Source organism: Phyllostomus hastatus, unplaced genomic scaffold (genome assembly GCF_019186645.2).
Source record: "Phyllostomus hastatus isolate PE091 unplaced genomic scaffold, TTU_PhHast_1.1 phas_contig_150, whole genome shotgun sequence".
NCBI lineage: Eukaryota > Metazoa > Chordata > Mammalia > Chiroptera > Phyllostomidae > Phyllostomus > Phyllostomus hastatus.
In genome coordinates, this window is record NW_025333611.1 from 12,810,372 (window position 1) to 12,836,618 (window position 26,247).

At 50.4% G+C, this 26,247-nt stretch overlaps 1 protein-coding gene across 3 annotated transcripts in view; it reads left to right on the forward strand.

Annotated features, from left to right (window-relative positions):
* ATP10B (ATPase phospholipid transporting 10B (putative)) overlaps window positions 1–26,247 on the forward strand; it is a 230,329-nt gene that overhangs the window by 182,400 nt on the left and 21,682 nt on the right. For all 3 annotated transcript variants that reach the window (XR_006784369.1, XM_045827276.1, XM_045827279.1), the window contains 9 exons: window positions 657–784; window positions 2,285–2,537; window positions 3,531–3,769; window positions 10,613–10,804; window positions 12,097–12,700; window positions 15,086–15,195; window positions 17,361–17,487; window positions 20,334–20,518; window positions 24,630–24,951. Coding sequence is in view for 2 of the 3 variants with exons in the window: in XM_045827276.1 (XP_045683232.1) it covers window positions 657–784; window positions 2,285–2,537; window positions 3,531–3,769; window positions 10,613–10,804; window positions 12,097–12,700; window positions 15,086–15,195; window positions 17,361–17,487; window positions 20,334–20,518; window positions 24,630–24,951 (2,160 nt within the window). In the remaining variant the exon portion in view is untranslated. The remainder of the gene's footprint in view (window positions 1–656; window positions 785–2,284; window positions 2,538–3,530; window positions 3,770–10,612; window positions 10,805–12,096; window positions 12,701–15,085; window positions 15,196–17,360; window positions 17,488–20,333; window positions 20,519–24,629; window positions 24,952–26,247) is intronic.

The window sequence follows — 26,247 nt, forward strand, 5'->3', positions numbered from 1 at the left end:
GACTTGGTAGGGAACTCCTCAAGGACAAGGACTAGGACCAATTCCTTCTTGAACTGATAAATGTCAGACAGCAGGGGAGGATGGTTGGAGGGATGGACGGATAGAGGGATAGAGGGAGGGATGGATGGATGGAGAGATAGATGGATAGAAAGAGGGATGGATAGAGAGATGGATGGATGGAGGGATGGATGAACTGAGGATGGATGAGTAGGAGAATGAGTGGATGGGTGGGTAGATGGACGAGGACATGCGTAGGGGAAGAGACTAGGCAAAGGTCAGTCGGGACTCCCCAACCAGGCACTTTGGACCACACAACTGAAAAGAACTCGTGCCCCTTTCCCTTTTTCCAAACCCGATATAACAACTTCATGGGGATGTAAGTAATGCCCATGCTAGTCTCCTTTGGTGAGACAGACATGATGCCTATCGAGAGGCTGATGTGTAGGCTACAGGAAGGACCACTGCAGAGCTAAAGGAACACACACACACACACACACACACACACACACACACACACACAGAGCTAGATTATATAGAGTAGGGGTGGGCTCCTCCAAAGCACACTCATTTCCAGAAATAGGTCAAGGGCTGAGGCAACTGACCGACCTCTGGACTAAGTGGAGATTCCGCCTCATGCTGGCTTTGTCTCCTCTCAGGCCACAGCCTGTGGAACAGGACCTTCAGGGAGCACCCTCCCTTCGACGTGCCAGATGCCAAGGGCAGCTTCCTACCCCTCGCCCTGGAGGGCTTCTACATGTTCCTCACGATGATCATCCTGCTCCAGGTAGGAAGCCCTCTCTCACTAATGGTTAAGAAACCTGTGGTCAATACCTGTACAACTCTATGAAATAAAAATCAATGCCAGCCCCAAGAAAGAACTAATGGGACTGAGATAGGGAGATGTTTGTTGCTTTCGTGTGGGTCTTTGAAAATATTTACATTGGGGGCCAAGGCAGGACCAGGCCTGCTTTGTGAGAGAAACTTGCCCCCGGCTACTAGCGGAGAAAAATATTCATCAGGCTCTTCTACATAAGAGCAAGATTACAGCAGGGACCCATGTGTGCCTGCCCCTTTGCCAGGCACTGAACAGGTGAAACCCAGCACGTGGGAATAAGCTAAAGCAGCATAGAGAACGCTCAAGAACTGTCCAGCCCTAAATATTGAGAGAAAGAAATCACAGGTGCTTTAGCATTTGATAAGTCAAGATTTTAAATTGTTTTAAAAAAGGAACTGACCCTATATAGGAGACAGAAACAAAAACACAGAGCACCTATGTGAGAGAAGGAAGAAAAAATCCTCAGGCTCTGAAAGAAATTACAATCTATGAAAAGACGAGGAGACTTTGTCTGCATTTAATGTCTTGCACTGTTTGAGGGCGGTTCGTTGTCCTCTTACTGGTGAATGTTATCGAGTCATCGGTTCATTCATTCGTTTAGCAGAGTAATCCTTTCTACATGTGGATCAGGTCACACCCCTGCTCTGCACAGGCCTCTCCAGTGGTTGCGCACCCTCTTGGGGTGGAATCCAAAGTCCAGCCGGCAGCCAACCAGCCCTGAGTGATCTGCACCCTGACCCCCTCCCTCCCTGGCCTGCTCACTCACGGGCCTACTCTCACCTGCCAAACAGCTGGCCGCTCCCAGTGCCCAGCGTTTGCCCGGAATGCTCCTCCTCCCACAGGTAGCCTCGAGACACACCCTCACCTTCAGGCGTCCACTCCAGCGTCCCTCCCAGCCATCACCCTCTACCTCTTGACTTTTTCTTTATGAGACTTACCACCCCCTGATACATATTTATGTCTGTTGGCATTTGAGGTCTTCAAGGCCAGGGATAGTGTTCTGCTCACTGCCGTGTCCAGGACCTAGAATGACAGGTGACACACAGGAAGTGCTCCGTAGATACTAGTCATCGAGTCCGTGGCCAGCTGTCAACAATAGGTGTGAATCCCTGTCAAATGGGAGGCCACCCTCAGTGACACTGAGATCCAAGGGAGGAGTCCGGGGGTGCTGCACAGAGCACCTCACCTGCTCCCCACTCCACATTAAACACCCAGGGGCGAGTGCCCGCCTCATCCCAGACTCGCCTGCTGGAAGAAAGCGTGTCTTTTTCAGATCCCCCTAAGAATTTCAAGGGACACACGGAGTCATTAACCTTTCCTTTCTCAGAGCACATGCACCATGTGCGCCAACCTCAGCTTTCCATGGAAAGCCTTTGCCACCCACCGGACAGGGTCCCGAGACAAGGACCCCACCTGGTGCCTGACTGGGCGGGACTCGATCTCTCGCAGGTGCTGATCCCGATCTCGCTGTACGTGTCCATCGAGCTGGTGAAGCTCGGGCAAGTCTTCTTCCTGCACAACGACCTCGACCTGTACGACGAAGAGACTGACTCGCCCATTCAGTGCCGGGCCCTCAACATCACGGAGGACCTGGGCCAGATCCAGTACGTCTTCTCTGACAAGACGGGGACGCTGACGGAGAACAAGATGGTGTTCCGGCGCTGCACCATCGTGGGCAGCGAGTATTCTCACCAGGAAAATGGTATGTGGCCTCCCAGGGCTCCGCGTCCTTCTCGCTAAGGGGATCATCCCGCTCTCCTAGAGAAAGGGGGTCCAAGACTTCACCCTGGCTCTCCACAGTGGTGGCACGGCTTGCAGAGAGCAGCGTCCTCTATCCCTGTGGCTTCCGTGTCGCAGATCGGAGCTGCTTTCATTACCTGCAAACCCGTATTGGTTCACGAGGCTATCAGGGCCCGCCTGTGTGGGGCCCTGCCGCACGTCCCAGTTAGGTTCCAAGGTGTAAGATTTTCTCGGTTCACCTTACCTGAGTGGACAGGCCTAGGTCTAGATGCGTGGTCAGGTGGACCCATCCAGGAAATGCCTTCCATGCTAGCTGATCCCTTGGATGTTCAGAGGCAAAGCTTCAGCGTAGGAGATAGGGCTATAAAATGCCGGGACTGTCATCTCACGTGGACGGAAGGTGACCTTTAAAACTGACCTGATTCCCTCAGCTGCCCCGATCTGCCTGCCCGGCCCCGCCCCATGCACACACGTTTTAACTGAGAGAAGGAACTCTCAAGAAAGCAGCATTCCTTCTTTTGGGTGGGGCGGATGGAGAAAGAGAAAGGTGGAGACATTCGAGGGAACGCAGTTCCCCTTGCCACGATGCTAACCATTCACATGGGAGCTCCTGATCCTTTCTAATAATCCAAACAGCTACCATTATCAGACTCAGAGCGTTCTGCGCTTCAAAACAGCCCTCATAGTTTGGTACTTTTTTGAAACTCCTGAGGAAACAGAGGCACGGGTATAGCCGAAGCTCAACGCCACATCACTAGGAGGTAGTAGAGCCAGGGTTCGAACCTGTCATTTGGTTGCACCCCTGTCTCCAGTCAGGGCAGCCAGCTCCCCACTTTTCAGAGCAGCACCGTGTTCTTCATCTGTGTTCTGACCTCCACGCCCCAAGTCTGGGGTCGCCCCCACCACGCTCCAGCCAAGGTGTGACGGGGGCAACAACAGGATTCCTTTCTTACAGCCAAGCGACTGGAGATCCCAAAGGAGCTGGACTCGGACAGTGAAGAGTGGACCCAATACCAGTGCCTGTCCTTCCCATCCAGGAGGGCCCAGGGTCCGGCAGCCACAAGGAGCCAAGGCGGGGGCCAGCCTCTGAGGAGGAGCCAGAGCGCCCAGGTGCCCATGCAGAGCCACTCCCGACAAAGGTCGGTCGGGCGCTGGGAAAACGCACAGTCCCCGGTGGCCTTCAGCAGCTCCATAGTAAGTCCTGCCGTTTCCTCTTGGATTTGCACGTGGTCTCTGTTGGGGAGAGATGGGGAGGGGCGGTGTGAGCCCGGAAGGGCTCCCAGGATGCCAGCCCTTGGTCTTGTGTCCAATCCTCCCACCCGTTCTCCTGAGCTTGCGCCATTCTTGTTAAATCCCAAAGCTCAGTATTTAGAAATCGGGAGGTTTCGTATAAACATAGAGTTAGGGCTTCTCTTTTAAAAATGGAATTGGGAAAATTCTCCACACTGAGCCGGCACTTCCATGTGGAAGTAACTGCTCACATTACAGAGTTGATGCCGTTTAAACTGGGCACGTCATCCTCAGTTCATCACGGTCCCCTACCCCGCTTCTCTGTGTGTCCCCGTCACTGAGCCGAGAGCCAGCGTGTTCATTATGCGTGTTTTCCCAATGATACGGGTAAGAGGAAAGAGAAATATTTGCCATGCCCCTGTTTCCATAAAGTGGAAAGACAAAAGATAAGGTTACTGGCTTATCATCAGAAAGTGTCTTAAATTATTACGAAGCAAAGAACCTCTACGTCAAAATTACCCATGTCCAAACTCCTTTTGCTTACCTTCCTGACCCCTGTGGTCATTCGACCCTGCAGCTTTGGTCTGGGGCTTTCTGCATACAGTCCCTTCACATTTGATCCACTGGGACACTCATCACTAAATGTCCAGGTTGCAGGTGAAGGAATTGAGTTTCTTCTCCAAGATTTCACAGCATCCCCTAGCAGTCACAGCCAGAACCGGGGCCTCTGACTTCTGTCCCATTCCACATTCCTCTGCACCAAGCTCTTTCTCTAGGGGACACGTCATCTGGAATCTTCTGCACTTCCTGAAAAGGGCACAGGGAACCCCAGCATCTTGAACAAGTCACACGCTTCAAGAGGAACCTAAAGTGCCATTATCCCATCACTAGAAAATTAGATTTTCAAAATGATCCTTCCAGTGAATTTCCTACCAGGATTTATTCTCATTAACACACACACAGTGAGAGAGAGAGAGATAGATAGATAGATACAGACATACATACATACATACATCAATGAGAGAGAGCACGATTGGTTGCCTCCTGTGTGTGCCCTGACCTGGTCAACCCCACAACCTTTTGGTGGACAGAACAACACGGCAACCAACCAAGCCACCATGCCAGGGCTCAGCGTTCCCATCTTTAAAGAGTTCTGCCTCCTGAGTTTCTTTTGAGGATTTAACCATTGAAATCATGCCTTCTAGATGGATGGGTAACTAACAGAGGGTTTAAATAATCTTTCTGACAGAAAGCTCTCTGCTTCGGACACATGCTCACGTATCTGGAGACATGGAAGAAAAATTGGAATTTTTTAATAAAAACAATGCTGAGCCCCCTCCCCTGGGATTCTGGTATATTTGGTCTACAGCAGGGCCTGAGCATTCATATTTTTATTTCTGATGATTCTAGTGAGCAACCCAGACAGAGAACCTCTGGAAGCATGCCCAGCCACCCCGACTAGGAAATAGTCTGCCTTTGGCTCAAATAGGCCCCTTCTCCAGCTTGGAGGGAGTTGGCTGAAGGGAGTGACTTACACTGCCTCATCCGGCTCTGACACCACCTGTGAAATATCTGTGGCTAGCCCTGGCTGGTATGGCTCAGTGGATTAAGCGTAGGCCTGCAAACCAAAGGGTCGCTGGTTCAATTCTCAGTCAGGGCACATGCCTGGGTTGCAGGCCAGGTCCCCAGTGGGAGGTGTGCAAGAGGCAACCATACATTGATGTTTCTCTCCCTCTCCTTCTCCCTCTCTTCCCCTTTCTCTAACAATGAATAAATAAGATCTTTAAAAATATGTATCTATAAAAATATCTGTGGCCAGAGTGGCAGGTCCTTGAGTCAGTCCCTGGACAATGTCTGGGGTAGCCCCCAAGGATCCCCCAGCTCCCACCCCTCCCACTCTCGGCCAGCTCTCGGGGCTTGCCTCCTCTGCCCCCTGCCCACCGGGCATTCAGTCCGGTCTGACCATCCGCCGGCACCACCGGGTCTGGACCTGCCCTTCAAAGACGCAGCCAGAACTGGCAAGTCGCGGTGAAGCCCCCGACCACACGCTGAAGGAGCCCAGCCTTGGTCTCCCTGGCTCTTTGTTCTAAATCAAAAATATCATGAGTCTCCATGAGAACAGCAAAGGCTGGCTTTTTTATTTTACTGCAAAAAAACAATGAAGCATGGGTTATCTTTTGCCTAATTGGCTGCTATAAAATGTGTGCCTTCAGGGTAGGGCAACGTACTCAGGAACGTGGTGAGTGCTGAGCCAGCGGTCAATACTATGGGCGGACAGACAACGAAATGCCCCGCCCCGCCCAGCAACAGTAAGCAGCCATGATGGGAGCAGAGAGTCTTTGTTTAGAAGTGCCCCTTGCCAAATGCTATCCAGAACCATCAGACCAAAGAACCTTTTCCTAATCTTAAAATTTGCATCGGCGACCCGAGTATCCCCCAAACATCACCACCACTCGCTGCTGTGGGCACGGCCCCTGCCACCCCTCCAGAAGGAACACCTGGCCCTTTGCCTCCTTCCCTTAATCTCAGTCTTCCTTTCTTCCTTCGCGAGAGATTTGCACAGCACTCCAGTCTGTTCCTGGTGGGAGGGACGGCCCCCACACACCCTGCCACACACCCCCACCCACCGGTTAGATAAGAGTCCTGATTTAATTAGCCAAGCGGAGGGAATCTTTTGGAAGTGATGTGACCCCACAGATGAAGGCAGTCTCAGCTGTGCTTCCCTTAGTCCCCAGGGTCCCGTATGGGGGGGATGCATGGCTGCAGTGACCCTGTTCACAAAAGGCGGAAAACGCCCTTCTGGCTAGGCCCCTAAGCATTTTTCCCCCTTGGGGCTTAGGTCCCATTTGGGGAAAGCTTACCACAATGATCCAGGTGCTTCCATTTAAGCACAAATTTACAAACATCAGGCTCTCCCTGTTCTTGAGCCAGACCTGGTAGCATCGAGGGCACAGCATCAGCCAGGGCAGCACCACTGCCCTGAACAGCATTTCAGCCTCCCGCTCCTCGGCCCCCAGGGAGGTTTGTTTCCACTGAGGAAGTGCGACCACATGGTTAAGCAGAGAAAAGGAACCAAGGGAAAAATGGTAGAAAGTAGGTCCCCCTCCCTGCCTCCCTTCTCTGTCCCCACCACCCCAGAGACAACCACGGTTCACAGTTCCCTGCGTCCTTCCCAGCGGTGTTTTACCTACAAGAAAGCAAACAAGCATTGTATCCACATGAGCATGTCTCTGACCTCAAATGGAAGTATACCCCACACACTGTTTTGGACTTTGCTTTTTCCTTTTTACCTAGTGAATCTTGGGAAATACTTCATGTACAGGGAGGGGCAAAAGTAGGTTTACAGTTGCAAGCATGTGAAAGAGTTTATTCTTGTATTATGATTTATTAATCATTGTATTATTTTCCTTTTTTAAAGATTTATTTATTTCTTTTTAGAGGGAAGGGAGGTGGGGAGAGAGAGAAACATCAATGTGCGGTTGCTGGGGGCCATGACCTGCAACCCAGGCATGTGCGCTGTTTGGGAATCGAACCTGCAATGCTTTGGTTCGCAGCCCGATCTCAATCCACTGAGCTACGCCAGCCAGGGCTATCATTGTATTATTTTCCATAAGAATAATTGTAAACCTACTTTTGCCCCACCCTGTGCATATAATGGCTGTTAGCAATTGTTGGATGGTGGAGCCATCATCTGTTTATACGCGTGTGTGCATTTTTCTAGAGTACTTATTCTTAGAGCATCACTACTAAATTGTGAGTATGTACATTTTTTTTTAATTTTGATAGACACTTCCTAAGAGACCGTACCAGGTTAGGCACTCACCAACAGAGAAGTGTCTGCTTCCTCCCACCTCTGCTAGTTCTGTGGATCTCAGCACCCACTACTCACACTGTGGTGCTGGGACCAGTGGCATGAGCACCACCTTCGGGAGCTGGTAGGAACCCAGGTGCTAGACTTGCTGAATCAGCATCGGTGTTTAACCAGATGCCCGACTGATGCGTGTGCCCGTGAAGTTGGGGGAGTGCTGGCGCAGTGTTTCAGGGTCCCAGTTTTGCATCAGGCAGAACTGGAGCTAAGTCCCAGCTCTTTTTTTTCATTTTGTGACCTTGGGCAAGTTACTTGACCTCAGGGAGCCTCAGTCGCCCCTTAATTAAAATTCGAGGCTGATAGTAACTATTTCAATGCTGTTCTGATGATTATGATGTATTTGGAAGCACTTAGCAAAGCACTGGACTTTGCTCTAACTTGTCAGTAAATGTATGTGAGGGTAATAACAGGGTCCGTAGGGTATTGTGTGAGGTCCAAGGTCACCTTCCTCAAAGAGGGTTTGTGTGAGCTTTAGGTCACCCGCAATAGAAAGAAATCCAACCAGTTGGGTGTCTGGCTGCCACAAAGCACTCACCTGAACAACTGGTGGCCCCACAAGTTTATGTATCTTTGCGTTCAGAGAAGTAGACTAATCAAAGGGCCCAAAGGTGGGCAGCACGCTGCTTTCTCTAACTGTCCTAAGTGCCACGATCCTAAATGTGAACGGACCAGACAGGAAACCAGTGGGCTGTGGGCGAAGGGAACCAGGGACCTTGCCCTGCAGCAGCTGGTCTGTGGAGACTGGATAAACTTAAGCAACATCTCAGCAGACACCTGCAGGCCAGGCCCGCTGCCAGCACCAGAGAGAAGGAGGTTCTTTGCAGAGATTTCTTTAAACGCATCCCTGTATGATTCGGTGGAAGTGCACCTCTAGCGTAGCATCCTAGATTCGAGTCAGCCGACAGGTTGACGTGGTGCCGTCTGCCAGGCACTGGGGACACATGACAGTCTCTCCTGGTGGCACTTAGACTAGAGGGTAAGTGGTCATGCAATAAACAACCAGTAAATCACTTTAACCGTGTCACCATTTGGAAATACATAAGGCACAGCTTGCAGCAAAGCCAGGTGTGCCAGAGGCTGGGAGCCGGGGGACGGGAGAGCTGCCCTGGTTCTGTTCTGACCTGCATTCAGTGTGTGACCTTGAGCGGTCCACACCCCTTCTCTCTGCCACTCAGTTTTACTGTCAGCGAAATAAGGGGCTTGGCTCTGATGACCTCCAAGCCTGTTCCCAGCTCTGGGTATCTGTGGTAAGGGTTAAAAGCACCCCACTCCTGTACCCTCATCTCCCTCCCCAACAAAGAAGTCTATTTCCTCAAGAAGAAAGATTCCCATAACCCCTTTATAAGCTCATGGCCTGTCTGCTGAGCACTAAGGATTACATGCACAAACCCATCCGCTGTGTTTGGGACGCCGGATGCTGAAGATGCTGGCTGCCGGCGAGCACCAGAGCCCTTTCTTCTCGCCGGGGTCTTCCCTGGCGTCGAGGTTGAGTGCATGAATTCTAGTGTCAGACGATCTCGAATCAACGGGTGTCAGATTATCTTGGGTCAACTGAAGGAATCTCTCCCGCTTATGGTGTGACTTCGGGTGAGACACGTAATCTCCCCGGGAAGCAGTTTCTTTATCTGAAATGCAAGGTGACTGGGAGGATCACTGTACGTTCTTCCTTCTAAACTTTAAACCAAACTCTGATTACTGATAAGAGTGGTCTCACATGGAAACTTCTTTGCAGAATGCCTTTACCATAGCTAACTGTGGAAAGCTGGTGGTGGTTGAACCTCTGCTTCAAACAGAGCAGTGGCCGGAGCTCTAGAAGATACAGCTTTGTGGTAAATGCAGTCTCTCTGTCTTTGAGGCTCTAACCTCACTTCTAGAGAGGATGTAAGAAATTTGACCTTACAACATAGGTCAATATATGCTGAATTCCAAAGGGTGGTCCAAGTGGCAACTTCTACAAAGATGTCAAAAATTGGAAACCCACAGATCCAGCCCACAGATTGGAAATAATAATGAGTTCCAGGTCATCTCTGCTTTATCTCAAATAATCAAGAGGCTTGGCAAAGTAGGCCAGCACCGGAGCATCTTACTAGCAGGGCCGTTGCCAGCCTTTCGGTGGGGTAGGACCGGCCAGCACGCACAGCCCCCACCATCCCACAGTGTCCTCCTCTGTGCTCTGGCCCACTTCCCTCCCTCGCCCGGCCTGCCTGAGTCCTGTGGACGTTCTGAGTCAGGAGCCTGCTCTTGTGGCTCAGAAGACAGAGAACTCATTGTGGGCAGGATAAGCTCTCATGGGCACATAGGACTTCTCATAGTTACTGAAGTCGAAGTAGGGTTTCGTTGGACAGGAAGGGACCTTCCAAACGAGGTGAGGTCAGAGGCACAGAACAGGAGTCTTCACCCGGGAGGCAGCAAACAGACACCCAGCTAAGCTGAGGTCTGCGTTTAGACGTGGCGGGAGCAGAGAGTGGAAGTGCAGACTGTGAACAAGTTCAAGTGACAGTATATTGATCGTGTTAACAATGAAGATCTCCTGAAGGTCTGTCCAGTTCAAGAGTGCCTGAGGGAAATGGTGTTTTAGAAAGATGCGCAGGTGATACATATGAAGGGTTAGAAGGAGAACAGGCAAGAGGCAGCAACATCAGTTTGGGGGTGATGCAGAAATCAGGACTGAGGGCTGCAGGGTCTGAGCCTGGCTGGTAGCATCAGGAATGGGGGGAGATACTGCGAGGGGAGAATCGCCAGAGCCTGTAACTGATGGGCACGTGGGCGAGGGAAAGGGAGGAATCAAATCAGAGTCTTTGGTGCCCGGGCTCAGGGGAGGGGCAGCCGTCTGGGTTCAGGAGTGCAGGAAAGACAATCATTTTTGCCCCAGGCGTGCAAAGAACCTGCTGGAAGGGGCCTTCCTTTAGGAAAGACTCACACAGGCCTTTCTCTTTCAGGAAAAAGATGTGACTCCAGATAAAAACCTACTGACCAAGGTGCAAGAGGCTGCCCTGTGGCTGGGGACCTTGCCAGACTCCAGACCCACCAGGCCTGCCCTCTCCACCACCTCCTCCATCGCTGACTTCTTCCTCGCCCTAACCATCTGCAACTCCGTCATGGTCTCCACCACCACCGAGCCCAGACAGAGGGTAGGGACCGGTGAAGGTGGGGTGGCAGGGGGGAGGGGAGAAAGGGGGAGGGGGGAGGGCAAGAGGTGAGGCCCTGAACAGGAAGACAAGGCACTTGGGCCACAGCGTCACTGCTTCATCACTCTAAGACCTTGAACTCGTACCCTTTCTGGGCCTCAGTTTCCTCATTCTTAAATAAAATGAAAAAGGTTCTTTATGAGCTCTCTGTGTAGCTTTCAGATTTGGTGTCTGTCTGTCCGCAGGGTAGATAGTAAGAGTTAATATTTACTGAGCACTTGCTACATGCTGCATTAGCATTTAAGCCTCACAGTGGTATGACTTTGGACTTAACAAGGGAAGAAACAGAGGCTCAGGAAGCTTGAGTAACTCAACACAAGTTGTATGGTCAGTACATGACAGAACCACCTGTGTGACTCCATAACATCATGTTATACTGGTCTCTGCTTTAGTAATGAAGATAGCTGGTCTTTCATCATCCGTCGACCCTCTGCCAAGCTCCCCTGTGAGTGACTGCTGAGAATATTGGGTGTCACAACTTGTGACTGTGAAATTAAGAAAAGGATTCACCCAGGCACCAACTCAGAGCCTCCCCTTCTTATGTCCAGACCCCAAAGCACCCTGAAAAGTCATTCCAGGCACTGAAAAGTCGCCCAGTTATCAGAGGTCTCCAGGGAGCTCTGGGAGGATGTTAGCGTTATCTGAGAAGTGAACTCTATTCCCAAGAGAGGAGCAAGTACCATTTCAGGAAGAACAGCCTCCACCTCTCAATGTTTGCGTTAATAGGGAGGCTGCAGCTGGCAGGGAGCGGAAGATCCCACCCTCTGGAGTCAGACAGAACCAGACCTGCGTCCCAGCTCTCATGCTGGGTGATGATGGCCCATGCATTTAACCTCTCCGTGCCTCAGTTTCCTCATCTATGAATTGGGGTGATAGTAGCCCTTAACGTTGCTGGGAGGATGAAGTGCGATGAAGGCCGTGGTTAGGGTGTGGGGAATGTAGACTCTTACTATGGGTCTGGCTTTTGTCTCCTTTCCTTTCCTTTGTCTCTGACTAGAGTGGACGGTCGTGACCAATCCCAAGAATGTCACGGGTGGAGGAAACATCTGGCCTAACTGTCTCGTTTTCTAAGCGGGCAAACTGAGGCTCAGCTGGGGGAGAAGGCTCGTCCACAACCCCAGAAGGCCCAAATAATTCATTTACTGCACAATGACCTTCAGAGTCTGCCATAAGACAGCTTGATATCTTTTTCCAACCTTGAGAGTAACATTCTCCTTCCCTCCTTTGATCTCAAGGTCACCATGCCCCCCTCCACCAAGGCTCTGGGGACGTCCCTGGAGAAGATCCAGCAGCTCTTCCAGAAGTTGAAGCTTTTGAGCCTCAGCCAGTCTTTCTCATCCACTGCGCCCTCTGGCACCGACCTGGGGGAGAGCTTGGGGACCAACATGCCCACTACGGACTCGGATGAAAAAGAGGACGATGCCTCTGTTTGCAGCGGAGGCTACTCCACTGATGGCAGCTGCAGGAGCAGCACGTGGGACCAAGGTGACATGCTGGTGTCTGGGTCGGGCGCCTCCTTGGAGGCGGCTCTGGAGGATCCGGCCCTAGGCCTGGCCGGCTCTGAACTGTGTTACGAGGCCGAGAGCCCTGATGAGGCCGCCCTGGTGCACGCTGCCAATGCCTACAGCTTCACGCTCATGTCCCGGACACCCGAGCAGGTGACTGTGCGCTTGCCCCAGGGCACCTGCCTCACTTTCAATGTCCTCTGCACCCTGGGCTTTGACTCTGTCAGGAAGAGAATGTCTGTGGTGGTGAAGCACCCGCTGACAGGTGAGATCATCGTCTACACCAAGGGCGCCGACTCGGTGATCATGGACCTGCTGGAAGACCCTGCCCGCGGTGAGTGCCCTTCCCCAGGGCTCCGGGAGGACGGGGCTCTGAGGGGTAAGAGCAGCATGGAACAGCAATGGCGAGCTCCAGTTATAGCATCACTCGGCCCAGCCAGTCCCCGAAGGACACGGGCCCACACGCTGGTCTCCTCAAAGCAGGTTCTTTAACACACACTCTACTCCATGTCTCCTCAACCTGGAGAAGGGTGGTCTTGTAAAAGCAAAGCCTCTTCATTATCCCAGTTTCTAGTTTTCCAAACTCATTGAAACATGGAGTATCCATACACTATTTTTGACTAGGACACCCATGAATATACCCTAGAGCGTGCTGTGCCCCTAACTCTTAGTCTTGGAGAGAAGCCAACTGAACCCAGAGAGGGAAGTGACCTGAGAGAGGTGGCGTGGTAACTAGGGGTAAATCCTCTGCCCAGATACGGCCCCTGAAGCCTAGCCCAGAGCTCCCTCCCTGCCTCCGGAATTCTGCACCAGGCTCGGTCCACTCTGGGAAGCCTCAGGTGTCCCTCTTTATCATCCTTTTCCCCAGCCTCTCCCTGAATAGATTTTCATAAACCTGCACTGAGCCAGAAAAATGTTCCAAAGTCTCTCCCTATCAGTGTCCAATTTTGGAGCAGCGTGAATCAGTGCACAGCCGCTCCTTGATTACTAACGAGGAGAAGACAGTGATGGGGCTATGATTCTCCCGGGACAGTAGATTCCAGCCAAGCTTTAGAATTGCCCAGGCAGCCCTGTGCCTCCTGCATTATCAGCTGTGGAGCAAAGCCAAGAGGTTCGTGGGGATGGATAAGTGTTTAGAATGGGAAGGGAGCTAATGAGGTCTCTCCATCCCCAGACTCTGGCAGACAAGTGAACGCAGTGTCTCTGAATCCCTGGGCCACGGCCACCAGAGCCACCCCAGAGATGTTTTTTATTTGTTCCTCGGCTGATTGCAAAATGGCTTAGAGATGCTCTCGGTAAAAGACACATGAGCAATGTTGCTATTAAGCATTGAGAACTAAAGCTTTGAAATGGATGAGGGGGAAAATAACCCGAGGTTTAACATAGCGATGGGCTTTGAACATCTGATCGGACCCCGAGGTTTCTGTTAGCCCAAGCAAAACAGGCCAATTCAAAGGTAACCAGATAGAAGGCAAAAGGGTTTAATCTTAGAAACTGATGTCTTTGAAAATAAAATATTGCAAATAGTGCTCAATAAGACAATGCATAAAGACTGTGCTCAAGGCACCGGGAAAACAGTAATGCCTTTGAAAAAATGAGAAAAATAATCTCTGAGAGAAATTTTGCAGTGTATAAAAACAGCCTTAGACTGCTATTGTGGGGGAAGAATCAGAGCTCATTGGGCTTTCTTATACTTACCTTACTTTTAAATATTGTATCTTTAATTTTGCATTATATAGAGGGATGGATGAGGTGCACAAAATCTGTTTACTACTTTGGGCTTTCTGAAGATCTCTATCTAGACCTGTTTTTAAAATAAAAAATAAACTCTGGCCCTTTTTCCAAGCTCCGCTTGTAAAGTGCAGCAATTGATTGGTGATGTTTGCGGCATCTGAGATAAAGCAAGCTGTGATAGCATCAATCCTGCCCCATACCCACTAACCCAGGATAAAAAATTCTTTTTATCTGGTAGATTAAAGTATTGGAACTTCAAGAAAAAAAGATGACTTTTTCTAAAAGAAATGTATTATGTAGGACTTCCTAAAGGGACCGTGAGCAACACAATGAAGCATTTTTCATTCTAAACACTAGATTGGTAGGAAATGCAAAAAAAAAAAAAAAAAAATTTCTAAGACCATTTCTTACCTAGAAAGAAAGGCTAATTCAGCAAACCCACTGCGGCGATGAATTTCGCAATGAGAGTCGGGTCCGAAGCTGTCTTGGGACCTGACTTGATATGGGGGCTGAAGTAGATGGCAGAGAAGGTGCTGGGTGGTATGTCTACCACTTAGCAAACAGTTGGTCATCCAGGGCTAATGCAGCTACAGAGAAAACGCTATGGATAATAATAAAGATTCAGATTTCCGGTGCCCTGATTCAGCAAAGCTTCAACTGGACCTGGGAATCTCTATTATTTGTTGAGGGTCCCAGAGAATTCTGAGGCCCACGGGCGTTTGGGAACAACACACAGACCATCTGCCCTCCTTAGACAGCGCCCTGCCCAGCCAGGCTTTTGACGACCGGCTAGAGAGAGCAGAGGACTGAAGGGACTCCCAGAGTTACCACATCACCTTCCTGGACTCCCTGGTGGTCAGGAGAGCTCCCCTGTCTCCAGGGAGGGCTGTAAGGGGGTTCCCCCTCTTAAAAAGTCCAGAATGTTAGGAAGAGAATCCCTGAGCATTTGCACATGACCTCATGGGGGACAATGACTCTTTCACAGTGACTGATGCTGATGTGGAAAAGAAGGTGAGGAGAATCCGAGCCCGGACCCAGAAGCACCTAGACTTGTACGCAAGAGACGGCCTCCGAACTCTGTGCATCGCCAAGAAGGTGGGAACAGATTCCTCTCCACATAGCTGAAGGGCCTCGACCCTGATTCTGTGTTTTCCATTTCTTTTTAGAAGACCCTTAATGTCGGTTGCTGTGATTCTTTCAAAATGAGCTCTTTTGACTCACCACAGACCCATGACCTTGACGGTTTTGCTGGGGCAGAAATCAGAATGGCCAGGTTCCATCAGTGTGGCTTTATGGTACCCTGCCTTACAGGGTCTATGGAAGCTGGTGACCCCTACCTAGCTCATAAAGTAATTTTCAATGTTGTAATTTTGCCTTCAGCGTATTCTTTTAAAATTGGCATTATTTGCATAGATTTGGGACTTGGCAGATTTTATGTGATCACATAAAAATCTAGATTTCTGGTTTCTCTTGAAAATGGAGAGGATCTGCCAAAGTGGGTCTCCATTCTCAAAGGGCAGCAAACAGCTACAGCCATGGTCCAGCTGATGCCTGATCAGGGGCGTATTCTGTGTTTCGGTCAGTCACAGTCCCCACCATTCCCGGTGGAATTGCCCTTGGCCCAGCTCTGGTCATGTGGATGACCACCTAACCCCCTGCAGGTCTTTAACTTGGCAAGAGACGCAGACAGAGCTGTGTATCCCAGAGCATGGGCATGTAATGAGGCACCTAAATCAGGTAGGGAAGCTATGATGGGCAGATTTCCAGAGGGCTAGACTGATTTCTCTTCCATAAATCCCCAGAGCTCATCTCTTTTGTGCTGTTTAGGCAACAACAAAAATGTAAAAGTTTATGAGCACCCACTTTGAAGCCAGACCTACCTGGTCCAAGTCCCAGTCTCACCACCTACGTGTTGTGGGACCCTGGGCAAGTTTCTTCGCCTCTCGGAGTTTTGCATTTCCTTTTCTGTGAAGTGGTGGTGTCAGTGCTCCTTACCTCCCACAGTTGTCATGGAGATTAACTAAGGGACACATGTACAGGGGACAGCAACCAGTGCTCACTACTCTATAGATGGTAATTATACCCTCACCACCTTCTATTTTCCATTGAAATTATTTGTGCCAGTTTCATCTCCTCTGATAAGACATAGAATTTCACAAGAGCAGAAGGCCCACCTATGTCCACGTGGCACTCCCTATAGAGCCAGGCACAGAGAGAAAATATATTTGATGTATGGACAACAGATTTATCCGTTGCTGTAAGAGACAGTCTTCGTGTAATGCCCACGCAAGTGTCTTAAAGTGCCGTGGGACTCCAAGGGAGCGAGATGTGTCCTCTAGTTGTATTCCTCCGGCTTTCGGGCACCACCTCCAACAGCAAGCAGGTAGAGCATTCCACCAGGCTACGCAAGATCTGGTTTCTGCTTACCTTCCAAGCCTCATTGTTGGCTCCTTTCTACCTGGCTCTCCGTCCTTTAGCCAACTGGCATGTTCAAGGAACAGACAAAACCAAGTTCACTGCTGTTTCACAGCCTTTGCTGTTGGCCCTCCCCATGACTGAACCCTTCTCTTCATTGGATCTCAACTTGTACGTCACCTTGTCTAAGAGACCTGAAGATTCCAATGAAACAGCCCCTCCTCCCACAGCTGTCCCCCAACCCAGTAACCCACACGTCATGATATCATCCTCTTTCATTTCTATGTAGAAGTCCTTGAAATAACCTATTCTTTTAAAGTGTTTACTTGGATAATGTCTCTCGCCGCTCCCCACCCCCACCCCCCGCCTGGTAACACATAAGCCCAGGCATGCAGGGGTCTGTCTGTCTTGATCCTGCTGCATCTCCAGTGCCCTGAGAAGGGCAGAAGCTGCTCAACAGATGTTTGGTGATAATAGAATATAATTGATTTATTGATTCAGGCATTTAAAGAAACAATCATTCAGGACAAAGCCCTATCAAATTTTGTAGACATGCCCTGACTGGTGTGGCTCAGTTGGTTGGGTGTCATCTCATAAAGGGAAAGATCACCGGTTCAGTTCCCAGTCAGGGCACATGCCTAGGTTGCAGGTTTGGTCCTCAGGTCAGGGCGTGAGCAAGAGGTAACTGATGGATGTTTCTCTCACATATCAGTGTTTCTCTCCCTCCCTGTTTCCCCCGCTTCTCCCACAATCTTAAAAAAAATACACAGAGAAGCTCAAACAGACACATGGGAAGGGTGGGGGATTCACTCAGAGTTGTGAATGAGTCTATTCCTGCCCCATAGGTCATAAGCGAGGAGGACTTCCGGCGGTGGGCCAGTTTCCGGCACGAGGCTGAGGCGGCCCTTGAAAACCGAGAGGAGCTTCTGATGGAGACCGCACAGCATCTGGAGAATCAGCTCACCTTACTCGGTAGCTAAAAATAAGTCCTCGTGAAATGAAAAATAGGAGCATGGCAAGCTGGGAAGGGAGTTCTTGGCCCTGATTCTGACACTGCTACAAATGTGTCTCAATTAGGGGCCTTCCCTGAGGTTCCTTTCTGGCTATTTGGCACGCACAGGCTGTGCCAACATGCCACCCAGACTCGACACGCAGCTTCCCGAGGGTGCCCAGGGGCCTTCCTGCACTGCCTGCCGGGTGAAGCCTAGGAGTTTCACTGCCTCTTCTGCATTCGCTCAAATGTTTGTTGAGCACCTACTGTGTGCCAAAACAGTATACTAGGCATTAGGGCTACAACCGGGAACAAGAGCACAGGACCTGCCCTCCCATAGGTCAGAGTTCAGCGAGAAAACGGATTAAATGAGTAATTAAACAGAGTGTGGTGAGTGCTGGCCTGGAAGATGTACCAGCTGGGGTGCAAACACAAGGGAAAAGGCGCCAACCTGGCCTGGGGGCCGAGGAGGGGGCAGGCAAGCTGGACTGAGAGGAGAAGCAGAGTTGGTCGGGCCAAGGGGGAGAGTGAGTGTTCCTGGCACGGAGAGAAAGCCTGGGCCTGCTGGTCCCTCGGGTCTGCTGTGGCTGGCCCTCGGAGGTTGGGGAGAAAGGACCCAGATTATGAAGGGCCACGTAAATCACACACTGAACGTCCGGAGAGGCGAAGGGAGTGAAAGCGGGGATGGATTTGTGCTTCACCGAGATCACTCCGGCTGTTCCCGCACAGAAGTGAGGTTGACGCCCTGCGGGAAGAGGAGCAGCACACAGACCACAGTTCAGAGGTGGCGTTGTATATTTCTGTTGGGCGGAAAGCATGGCTGAGAGAAGAGGGGGCTTTACTTATCAGACTCAACCTCTCAGCTCGGGAGTAAGATCTCAGAAAGACCCTGAGGAGCTGCATGCACAGAGGCAGCATGCGCCAGGGCAGCACGCAAGGGGGGGGCAGCGTGCACACAGGGGCCCCGTGGCAGCTTTCTTTCCTCTCACGAGATAACGCTGCCTTGGGCACAAGGGCCACATCCCAGCCCTGGTGAGACCTTGGCCCAAGAACACATCCCTGCAGCCCTCTCAGCTTTGGCTTCTCTGGATAAAACGCACTCCTCCACGCTGCCCAACCCGTCCAGCGTCCCCGTAAGAGCATGATGCCTTGCTATACAAAGGGAGCAGCAAGATGTGGAGAGATGGGAGGCATCCGGGGACGGAGTTCTGCTCCCCACCTCCTCCCCCCTTTTGTTTCCGTGTGTCGATCACAGGGACCTTTGCGGCCTCCCAAGGCCCCCTTGAAAGCTGTTTGCAAGAACTCACTTCAACGGGAACCAGAGGGTAGCTAGGCCACAGCTCTGTCCGCCACACAAGGTCACACAGCGTCACCCCGTTAGGGCGCTGACCCCTTCGCAGCCCCCACGGTTTCTTGTTTCTGGAAGCACTCTGGTCTCAGTTGGTGAGAAGGGCTCTTCAGCTTGAAAGGAGAACGCACTTGTCAGGACCTGTCTGCTTCCTGGGCAGGGGAGGGTCTGCCCAGCCACCCTGTTTCATTTTCTCTTTCACACAAATAAATGTGTTTTTCCTCCGCTCTCCTTCACTCTGCCTCCCTGTGATGTGAATCCGCTTCGGAGGCCCACCGCCCAAGCTAAGCCTTGGAGGGAAAGACAAGGCCAAGCCATCCCTCCTCCTGGGGCAGTTTACCTGCGTGTTTGGGCCTCAAACACAAAACAGACCCATTTGGGGACAGCCAGGCTGTATTTCTTCCCTCGAGGTGGCTCTGCAAAGACACGGCTAGGGCCAGGCAGAGATTTCACCTTGCCACCAAGAAACCGCCCGGCCCTTCCAAACCTGCCTGGCATTCACAGTCGCTCCCACGGTGAGATGATCTTTTCACTATGCATCCAGCGTAACTGCTTTGCCAACCTACTGTCACTCGGAACTGTTGAAAGAAATGAAATGCCTCGCTCCTGCCCAGAGTGACATGGGTCTGTGCCCTGAAATGAATCTCAATTTAAATGCTGGTTTATTTTTGCTTAATCACTGCTATCCAGTCTTTGGGCTGGTGCAAAGCTGGAGATGATTCAAAAACCAGGGAAGCTGCAGGTTTAATTCTCTCCCAGAATATTAGCAAAAACCTGGGTCTCTATCAATCCTGCCACGAGCGGCTGCCTAGCGAAGATCTCGGTCTCTTTGTCTCTCTCCATTCCGCTGCCACCGCGCCCCCAGCTCCGCTCCTCGCTCGTGCTCGGCCCCTTGGCCCTGAACTCCTTCACCCTGCGTGCTCCAAACGCCAGTCAGTTCTCCAGAATGGTGTTCTGAAAACTCAAAACTGATCCTGCCATTCTCCAACCTAAGTCCCTTTAATAGCTTTCTCAGCTGCGAAATAAACGCCAATCCTTTAAGGCCCTGATCCGAAAAGCCTTATCTCCTGGCCCCTCTCTCACCCCATTCGGCCTCCTTCTCTGCACCTTCTCTCGCTCTGACCCCTGGGCCTTGACAGATGCTGATCCCTCCACCTGGAATTCTCTTCCTTCTCCACCTCTGGTCTTTATCTTCCAGGTTGGAGCGCTAAGGGCACTTTGTCAGCAAGCCTTCTCTGACCTTCCGTGGACCCTGGGCTTCTCATGTGGCTCAGTTACAAACCCTTATCAACAGGCCTCGGAGCTCCAAGAGGGCAGGGGCCAGCTCTGTATATACCACTGCTGTAATCAGGGTGCTTAGCACAGCCTGGAACATGGAAGATATTTAATCATTACTGCCTGTCTTGATAGGGCTTTGGGGAAATGAAGCAGCTCCTTTCCCACCGTAACTGTGCTCTCCGGTGTCTGTGATCCCCCCAGGAGCCACTGGGATCGAAGACCGGCTGCAGGAGGGAGTGCCCGACACGGTGGCCGCTCTGCGGGAAGCCGGGATCCAGCTCTGGGTCTTGACGGGAGATAAGCAGGAGACAGCAGTCAACATCGCCCACTCCTGCAGACTGTTGGATCAGACCGACACCGTGTACTCCATCAACACCGAAAATCAGGTGAGGACAAGGCCGAGTCCACATGTCCGAGTGCAGCGTAGCCCTCAGGCCACCTGGAGACGGGCTCATGGGTGGTGTTTGGGTGTACAAGGAGGCCACTCTGCCAAAACCCTGGTGCTCAGAGGGCCCCGGAAGTCATCCAGCCCAGGACCCTCTCCCTCGCACCCGAGTAGGGGTAGCCAGTATTATATTAGGTCTAAGAGTGCACATTAGAAAGGTATGCCTCTCCCGGATTCTACCCTTGGCCCAGCCTCCCCATTCTGCGTGTGAGGACGCTTAAGATCACAGAGGCTGTCACCTGCCCAGGGTCACCTTGTAGTTTCCTGTAGAGAAATAAAAGTCTAGAAAGCTGCCTCCTTCAGGCCACTGCTGATTGCATGAGACCGTACTGCTCGCTCACAGAACCTCAATGATTCATTTCTTATAGTTTGGATTAACTCATCCATTGGGGGGAAAAAAAAACTTCACTTAAACTGAAATCATTCTGAGTTTAAAATTTCAGCTCCAACTTGTAAGTCAAGTTGGTTTGCCACAGAATAAATCCTGAAGGGAATGACATGTGAAACCAGCACATTTTGATGGGATAGGAGAGAGAGAAGCAGAGTTACAGTGAACACTCTGATTCTCAACCCAAATAGGCTGTTAAGTGGCAGGGAGCAAGGTTTGGAAATGGGGCTGTGTAGTCTGAAGAAGTGTGTTCAAAGTTGTAACATCATTTTATATTTAGAAGGCAAAGTCAATTTTCACAATGCCAACTACAGGAAGTGAACTTCCCCTCTCTCCTGGGCTGAGGCATATGGGAAGTGGGCGTTGACCTGTGTGCTCCTACCAAAAGGAGCAGGGGTTGGATGAGATGTGGGGCGTGGACCGGAAAAGCTCTGCGTGGCAGAGGGGGTGAGTGGGGGTGGGGGGACCTGGAGACCTAGAGCATGCCACTGAGAAAGGATGGGGCAGAAACAGGTAAGGCGGGAAAGGAAAAGACCACCATAGACAAAAAAGGGAGAAGGATGATAGAAGTGATCAGGGTCCAGAAATCTGTGAGGTTTAAATTTGGTTTTTATTTCACGAAGAATACACATACACATTTTTTTTTAAAAAAAAAAAAGGGTAGTGTATACTGTGGAAAGTGCCTGAGGCCCTTTAAATTAATTGGAAAAATCATTAACTTTCTTGTCAGGTGTGCAGATGATGCTACAGCTAGATTAAACCCCAAAGAATTTTCAAAATGAAAATAATCTCGGGGAAATCTTTGGCATTAATATTATGCTTAGGAGAAAAAGTAATTTGCAGCTTGCTTGAGTTCTCAATCCCTGCAAGAGTGTTGATGCCTTCCTGCCCTGCTGACAATGGAAATTTTGTTTGCAAAGATTATTTCACTCAAGGTGATTCCAGAAGGACATTGCAAGCCTGTGATGTGAGCTGCCGGGGGAGGCGGGTTGCCTCTGTGGGGGACAGGTTCTGTTAAATGCAATGTGTCCCTGCAGGGAGCTGGGGTGTTTGCTGATTAATTAGCCAAAGCTCCTAAGGAATGGTGGGCCACACTCCACATTGAGTTCAGTCACTGCCAGCTTTGAAGGTTGCCTGGGCCCTCCAAGAAGGTGCCTGGACATCAGGCCCCGCCCACACCACACCCCGGGGTGCTAAGCCCAGGAGTCTTTCTTGTCTCCTTGTCTGGGGAAAAGGAGTTGGGTGCCTAGATATGTCAAGACAGACACTGGGGAAATCCATGCTAAACCACAGATTTATTTAAACATCCGTTTAATGTAATTACATATTCAGTGGATATTTCCTCCAAGGGTTTTTATCTGCCTCATTCATTATATATTGATTTAGGGCTACCGTTGCTTTGCTATGCATCTTGAAGCTGTAAGCAAGTAAGCAAGTGTGGACCTCAGGGTTCTCATCCGTAAGATGAGAATTAACAGCCCATCCCTGAAATGTCGATGTGTCACAGAATCTTAGATGGGACTATGGTGTTAAGTAGGAACTAATAATAGCAACTGTTATTGTTATTATTAGCAACATATGGGAAGGCTTAATGTTGTCCAGATACCATAACTCTCTGAACTTCATTCTCTTCATCTGTGAAATAGAAATTAAAAAGATTTATTTCAGAGGCTGTTTGGGACAGTTAAATAAGATCATCGAAGGAAAATATTTATTAGCACAGTATTTGTATTAGTTAATAAATTACATCAAAACCGAAAACAACACTTTCGCTATCGCAGTTTGTGAGGGTTAGCAATCCAGGAGTAGCTTGGGTGAGTATGTACTCCAGGTCAAGGTCTCTCTGGAGGTTTCGGTCAAGGTGTCAGGGTTGTGGGCTCATCTAAATGCTCAATTGGGTGGGCCATTGGGGACTGGGGAGGAGTCCTCCTTCAAGCTCATGGACATGATTGTTAGCAGGCCTCCAGGCTTGCCACGCAGGCCTCTCCGCAGAGGGCTTCCCATCGTGGCAGCTGGCTTTCCCCAAGGCAAGCTGTCCGAGGCAGAGTGAGGAAGAACACCTTATGGGTAGCCAGTCTTCATAAACCACCTGGAGGAGTGACATCCTGTTGCTTTTGCAGAACTCTTCATTAGAGAGGAGTCGCTAGTCCTAGCCCACACTCAAGGGGAGGCACTCACACGAGGGCGTGAGTACACAGGAGGGAACCTCCTAAGAGGCTGCCTACCCCAGTACCTGACATACGCTAAATGTTACACGCATGGTGACTACTGTGGTTGTTACATAGAAAATTCGAAATAACTTGGAGATTTTACTTGGAAGCTTATGTTTCCAATGACTTGCTGCGGTCCCGAGTTGAAGGAATCTTTCTTTATGGCGATCCCAGCTTCAGCGAGGACTGTCGTGATCTCTTCCCCAAGTAAGTGTTTCAGGTATAACCTGCGGCTCCTCGCACTGCTTCCTGTGGCCGCCTGGGTTCTGTGCACGCCTGGTGGCCGGTGCAGCCCGCCCTCTAAAGGAAGGATCGGGAATAATGAACTGCAGGCCTACTGGCTCCGGAAGAAATTACGGCCTTCTCAGAAGCTTGTAGATCAGTGGTTCCCAAACCTGTCATTTCAGAACCACCATCACAGTTCTTGCCAAAATCCACGTATTACCTGTGCTATTTTTTATGGAATGATTTCACTTAAATTGACTCTGAGCATTTAAAAATGTATTTTTAGAAGGAATTTTTGGCACAACAGTAAATGAAAACTGTCACCCTGGGCCGTGCCTAAAAAGACTGCGTGAGCGACATGATGCTATAACACTGATAATACAGTTGCCTGCCACGGTTTTTCTCTAGCTTTATTTAAAAGTGAGGTTTACAGAAGGTAAAGAGGATTAAGAATATATTTAGAACCAAAATCTGACTTGGTATTTGATATAATCAGAAGTAACGGAGGAGACTTGATAAAAAGAGGTAACTTCTTCCCTACTATGTTTCACGGGAAACACCAGAAAAAGTAAGAAGTTTCTTTAAACCAGTAAGACTCTCACATCCACGGTCAGTTTTAAACAATACGACCAACACATTCACACCAACAGGTGAACACACACAGTGAATGTGGTTTTACAATTAAGAAGCTGTAACAATCTGAGTGGTGGTGATGTGCCTCCAGCACTAAGTTGGGTGACCGTGAACAAGTCACTGGCACTTCCACTGTTTCCATTTCTTCATCTCTAAACAAAAGCGGGCGGTAACACAGCCTCCTTCCAAAGTTACTACACAGGAGCGTCCCGAGGAACAGCGCAGGGGAGCTGAGATGACCGTGACTCGTGGAAAGCACCACACCGGCGTGATGCATTGTCCTTGTTTACTGTCGGATCGGGCTCATTATCGCACACCACCCCAGTATCTGTCTCTGTCTCGTGAGCTCTTTCCAGTCCCATTCCCAAGCAGTCTTCCCCATTTTGGACATCAGTTTGATTCCAAATTAATATTGCTTCAGTGCTGTTTGAAAGAGTGCAGAGACGTGTAAAAAAATCACAGAATGATTCCTAGGTAAGTAATCTGTGTGGCGATCGGATTTTATAACTATTTTACTGAAGGACAAAGGGAGGCTTTAGACATGCATTTCCAATGTTGCTTACTCATACCGAATGCATGATTCCGAATCTTTACAGGAGACCTGTGAATCCATCCTCGACTGCGCACTGGAAGAGGTAAAGCAATTTCATGGACCACAGAAGCCAGACCGCAAGCTCTTTGGGTGGTGCCTGCCTTCTGAGACACCCGCCCCCACCTCGGGAGCGGCCGTTCCGAAGGTTGGATTGGTCATCGATGGGAGAACGCTGAACACCATCTTCCAGGGGAAGCTGGAGAAGAAGTTTCTGGAGCTGACCCAGCACTGCCGGTCCGTCCTGTGCTGCCGCTCCACCCCGCTGCAGAAGAGCGTGATCGTCAAGCTGGTGCGAGACAAGCTGGGCGTCATGACGCTTTCCATAGGTACCCGTCATGCTCAGGTGTGGGTGGCACTGTGGCAAGGCTGCTCTGACCAGAGGCCTGGACCAGAGGTGGGGGGTGGGGTGCATGGGGGAGGTTAGGCATCTAAGTTAAGATGCTAAAGCTGAGGGTCGTTGTCTTAGAGGGAGAGAGGTCAAAGTGACAAGATGTGGCAACCAGGAGATGAAGCAGAGGCTAAGCAGAGTGGGAGAGTGAACCCAAGTCCTCAGGATTGGCAGGTGAGCTAAGGAAAAATTAGGACTTGGCAGAAGGGCAAAGCCAAGAGGGGCCTCAACTTTGGAGCTTCCAGGTAGCTCGGTAATATACGCAGAGGCCAGCTCAGTTCTGGGATGCAGACCACCTCCCGCCCACACTTCCCACACGGCACAACACTATGAACGTCAGGTGTGGTGGGTTTGGTATTCTGCTCAGTGATATTTAAAAGTCGGGCCTGTCCCACATTTAATTTTGTATGTTTATTCCTAAATGTAAGGCCCAGCAAAGCATACACTTGATTAAATGCCAGCTTGTTGGCTGATGAAGAATTCTTCATGGGAGAACAAACTTTCATCACAGTGGAGGCAGAGAAGTAAAACCTTCCAGGAGAACCCAATCCTGGTTCACAAGAATCTGACTGATCGGGTCTCCATTAACCCTCCAGCCATCTCTGCCCGCAGGTCCCAGTCCAACGAAACTGCTCCCCATTCTCCCGGAGCCTTGTCCTCTCTCACATCGAGGCCCTTGCACAAGCTATTTCCTCTGTAAAACCCTCCTTCTGCCAGCCCCGCCTAACCTCCCTTTTCTCGGGGGCCTCCCCTGGCTCACAGCCCTCCTAGCTCCCAAGTGCTCGGATGCCCCCTGTGATGGCCTGCTCAAGAGACCAGGGGTCCCAGCATAGGCAGACAGTGCCAGTCTTGCCCACCGCTTCATCCCACACCCAGCACGTACCACACAGCGTGTAAAGAGTACGTTTATTTAGGGACCTGCGTACAGATATTTTCCTTCCTGGCATTCCATAGAAGAAGCCTATTATACATTGTTTTTTTCTCCTGGTATTTAGGTAAAAGCAAGTAAAAAAATAATAATTAGGGAGTGGGCACAAAAAAAAAATACAGGTAACAGCGCTTGAGCCACTACATTCTAATTTCATCCCCCTGAATTGTCCTCTCCAAAACTTCAGACAGACGCAAGGCAATAGCCCAGGACTGATTCCCTGAAGAGAGAGATTGGCCTCACTCCCATAGCGACAGAAACAAAGCCAGCGGGGCGAGAAATAGTGTGATTATACACCTCTGCTCC